General features: G+C 29.7%; 1 protein-coding gene across 1 annotated transcript; it reads left to right on the top strand.

Annotated features, from left to right (window-relative positions):
• The first annotated feature begins 444 nt into the window (after nt 1-444).
• Nucleotides 445-2,973, top strand: LOC136074417 (52 kDa repressor of the inhibitor of the protein kinase-like). Its single transcript, XM_065786734.1, has 2 exons — nt 445-681; nt 763-2,973. Exons 1-2 carry the CDS (start codon nt 445-447, stop codon nt 2,971-2,973), a joined length of 2,448 nt encoding a protein of 815 aa, XP_065642806.1.
• Nucleotides 2,974-4,124: the final 1,151 nt, after the last annotated feature.

Genomic DNA, 4,124 nt, shown 5'->3' with positions numbered 1-4,124 from the left:
ATCTAGACTAGATACTTTATTATAGTATCTAGAATCACATAGTCTATATAGTTCAATACTTCAGTAAACATTATATTAACTAAAAACAAAAGAACTTTTAAGTTTGTTTTCATGCTTCAAATAAAAAAAGCTATTTTTATGTTTTAATCTTACTATAATTCTAATGGATTTATTTATTTATTATCTCTTTATCAATATGTTTTATTATATTTTATCTCTATATTGTTTTAGCTAATTGAAGGGAAAATGTTTATATTAGTTTTGTTAATTTTACTTTTAATTTTGTAAGGGGGATTTTTTATTTAATTTAGTTTAATTAAACTATTTTATTTTATTGTGCAATTTAGTAGTAAAAAAAGAGATAAGTTTTTAGTTTTGAAGAACACAAGCCAAAATATTAGTAAAAGACAAAGAGACGTCGGTAGAAAATATCTAAGTGGTAACATGAAGAGAACCTTAGCTAAGGTAAAGAAAACTGAAGCAGAAAAAGAAAAAGGTGCGTTAGATAAATATTTGAGTAAATCAGTAGATCTGTTTGAAACTGAAAAATCAGACAAACTAGTCGAGTCAGACGACATTGAAACAAATATTTCTAAAGAAATTACATCAGAAGCTAGTAGTAGTTTTCTTTCTGGATGTAATGCTCAACAAAATACATCTGAATTATGTATAAATATATCTGTTAACACACACAAGGATAATGAGGATATTTCAGAATCAAGATAAGAAAATTCAAACCTAGCACTATGTGATATTTTAAAGATAAAAGATGACCCTGCTACATGGCCAAATAAAATAAATCAAAATGTCAGAGATTATTTAGTGAACAAAGGACCCCCTAAGATCACTGTAGAAAATTTTCCGCAAAATGAAAAAGGGTTACATTTTTCGAAATTTCATTGTAAAAGAAAATTAAAAAATGGGGAAGTTATAGAACGACCATGGCTAATATGTTCTGAATCATTTGATAAAGTTTACTGTTACTATTGCAAACTTTTTGACACAAATTCTGATTCTGCACTTGCTACTTCTGGATTTGATAGCTGGTCAAATATTCATACAAGATTAGAGGATCATGAAAAATCAAAAAAACATTTGCAATGTACACTTAATTGCTATGAACTGCAGCAAAGGTTATCTACTGGATTAACTGTTGATACATTAAATGAAAAATTAATAAGACAGGAAACAAAACGCTGGAATCAAGTCTTTGAGCGACTTGTTGCTTCTGTACAGTTTTTGGCAGAAAGGAACTTGGCATTTCGTGGGTCTGAAGAACAAATTGGAAATCCACATAATGGCAATTTTCTAGGCGTCATTGAATTGCTAGGAAAATTTGATCCAGTTATGCAAGATCATATACAGAAAATTATTAACAAAGACATTCATGATCATTATTTAGGCAAGGCCATACAAGATGAAATTATTGATACTATAGGCCAAGCTGTTCTACAGGAAATTATTGCAAGAATTAAGTCGGCAAAGTATTTTGCAGTGATTCTTGACTGCACTCCTGATATCAGCCATCAGGAACATATGTCAATGGTGCTAAGATATGTCGCTGATGGCACACACTCAGATGTCCCAGCAGGAATTTATGAACATTTTATAAAGTTTATTATAGTTGAGAGCAGCACTGGTGAAAATTTATTTAACACTCTTGTGAAAGAAATTGAAATGCTAGGACTAGATGTTGAAAACATCAGAGGACAAGGGTATGACAATGGAGCTAATATGAAAGGGCACAATTCTGGAGTGCAAGCACGACTTTTGGAAAGAAATTCACGAGCTTTCTATACTCCTTGTGTGTGCTATAATTATAATCTTGTTCTAGGAGATATGGCTAAAACGTGTTCAGATGGCATGACATTTTTTGGAACCCTGCAGCGTATTTACACCCTTTTTGCTTCATCTACAAAAAGATGGACTGTTTTTAAAAAGCATGTGAAATGCCTGTCTGTTAAACCATTATCAGAAACAAGATGGGAATGTAGAATGGAAAGTGTTAAAGCTGTACGATTTCAAGCCGCAGAAGTGTGTGATGCTTTAGAAGAACTAGCAAAAAGCACAAATGATGCTCGAGGGAAAAGTGAGGCTGAATCATTAGTAAGCCAAATGACAAATTATAGGTTTCTGGTTGCACTATGTTTTTGGCACTCTTTATTGTTTCAAGTAAATTTTACTAGCAAGGAACTTCAAAGCAATACCATAGACATTGCCGCGGGGCTGACATCTTTTGAAAAATTGTTTGATTGGTTGAAGACATACCGAGAGACAGGCTTTGTAGCAGCATTGATTGATGCCAAAGAGCTTGCAAATGAGTTAGAAGTTGAACCCATATTTCAACAGAAGCGCTGTTACAAGAAAAAGAAAATGTTTCTTTATGAATCTTCTGACGAACCAATTTTAGACCCCAAGACAGAATTCCGGGTAAACTTTTTTAATCAAGTTGTAGACAAAGCATTGCAATCTCTTCAACCACGGCTTATGCAGCTGAAAGAACACCATAAACTTTTTGGATTTCTATATACTTTTCAAAATATGTTTAAAGAAGATCTCAGAAAACATTCAGCCGACCTAGAAATTGCTTTGACAGACATTACAAAAGATATAGAAGGGTTCATGCTTTCCGAAGAAATGGAGGCAATTAAGCCAATACTGCCCGTTCAACAACAAAAACCCAAAGAACTCTTTAAATGTTTGGCTTGTAATGATAGGTCGACTGCATTTCCAAATTTGTTCATAGCCCTAAAAGTACTGATGACAATTCCAGTTACAGTCGCTTCCGTTGAAAGAAGTTTTTCAAAACTAAAATTAATTAAAACCTACCTTAGGTCAGTAATTAACCAAGAACGACTAAACAATTTGGCACTAATATCAATTGAATCTCCTATAAGTAGAGAAATTAATTATGAAAAAATTCTAAAAGATTTCGCAAGCAAAAAAGCAAGAAAGATCCACTTTGACTTATAGATTATTTGTTTATTATGACAATAACAAGAACTGTTTTGTTTAAATTCATTGTAATATTTTTATTATTGTTTATTGATTCGTTTGTGGAGTTATGTCTTTTTGTATAATAAATGTGTTTTAATAATTTTATTAATAGTAGTTATTGTAAAAAAAAAAGTCAGGTGGGCCCCGCAAGCATTCGTTAAATTGGGCCCCGCAATTCGTAAGGCCGGCCCTGGAACAACATCTTCAATTACTCGAGAGTGTTCTTTCCACACATAGAGTGACCACATTAAAATATTTGAAAATTTGATAAATAAGAAAACCTGGAAGAAATAACAAATTTAAATTTTAATAAAAACATGAGAGTTATATAACATGAATAAAAAAGTATTATACTAAAAAAATAAGTAACAATTATTTTATGTAAATACCAAACAATAATAAACAATTATATTCAGGGATGTAAATTCTAGGTTTCCCCAGAACTTATACCCCTGAATATAATTTAATTTTTCTAGTCTGAAATAGACACTTTGAAACTGATACCTGATTCTATTATAATTGGAATCAATTATAATAGAATCCAAAATGTTAATAATAATAACAATAATAATAGTAATAATAATAATAATAATAATAACAAGAGGATGAATACCAATAAAAACATCAATATTATTATTGATAATTTTATTAATATTTGTAAAATTGATTATTAAAAAAAAAGCAAATATAGCATTAAAAATAATAAATAACAAGAAAAATCATATGAAAAGCATTTGCACAAACAAAAACATTATAAATTTAATTGATATTTCTTGTTTATAATTGCAATTCAATCTTTCACAATCAATAGTTACCCATAGCAACAATATGTAAACTAAGTTACTTTTGTTTTTAATACAAATATCTTGCAATAATGCCAAAAACAGCACTACTGATGACTATTTGAAAGGCCTCTAGTGCTAATAGTTTTAATATATAAAAAGTATTTTGTATTATTAATTTTTTTTTGGTAATTATATTGTTTTTAATAAAAACGTTGTGAGAAAAAAGATTTGCTGGATTTTCTATTTGTTTCACTGTTCTGACTTTTTTTGAATTTATTTGGTTAAATATCATATTTCAAGTTTATATTGTTACAATGTCAACAGAAAACAAATTTTCAGATT

This window comes from Hydra vulgaris, chromosome 01, assembly GCF_038396675.1.
Source record: "Hydra vulgaris chromosome 01, alternate assembly HydraT2T_AEP".
In the NCBI taxonomy this organism is placed as follows: Eukaryota; Metazoa; Cnidaria; class Hydrozoa; order Anthoathecata; family Hydridae; genus Hydra; species Hydra vulgaris.
Note: the sequence above shows the minus strand (reverse complement) of the source record. Positions and strands in the feature narration are given on the sequence as shown.

Coding starts and splice junctions, on each gene's coding strand:
- LOC136074417 (XM_065786734.1), top strand. CDS start 445: ATGAAGAGAACCTTAGCTAAGGTAAAGAAAACTGAAGCAGAAAAAGAA. Junction 682..762: donor AATTATGTATAAATATATCT/GTTAACACACAC, acceptor GATATTTTAAAG/ATAAAAGATGACCCTGCTAC.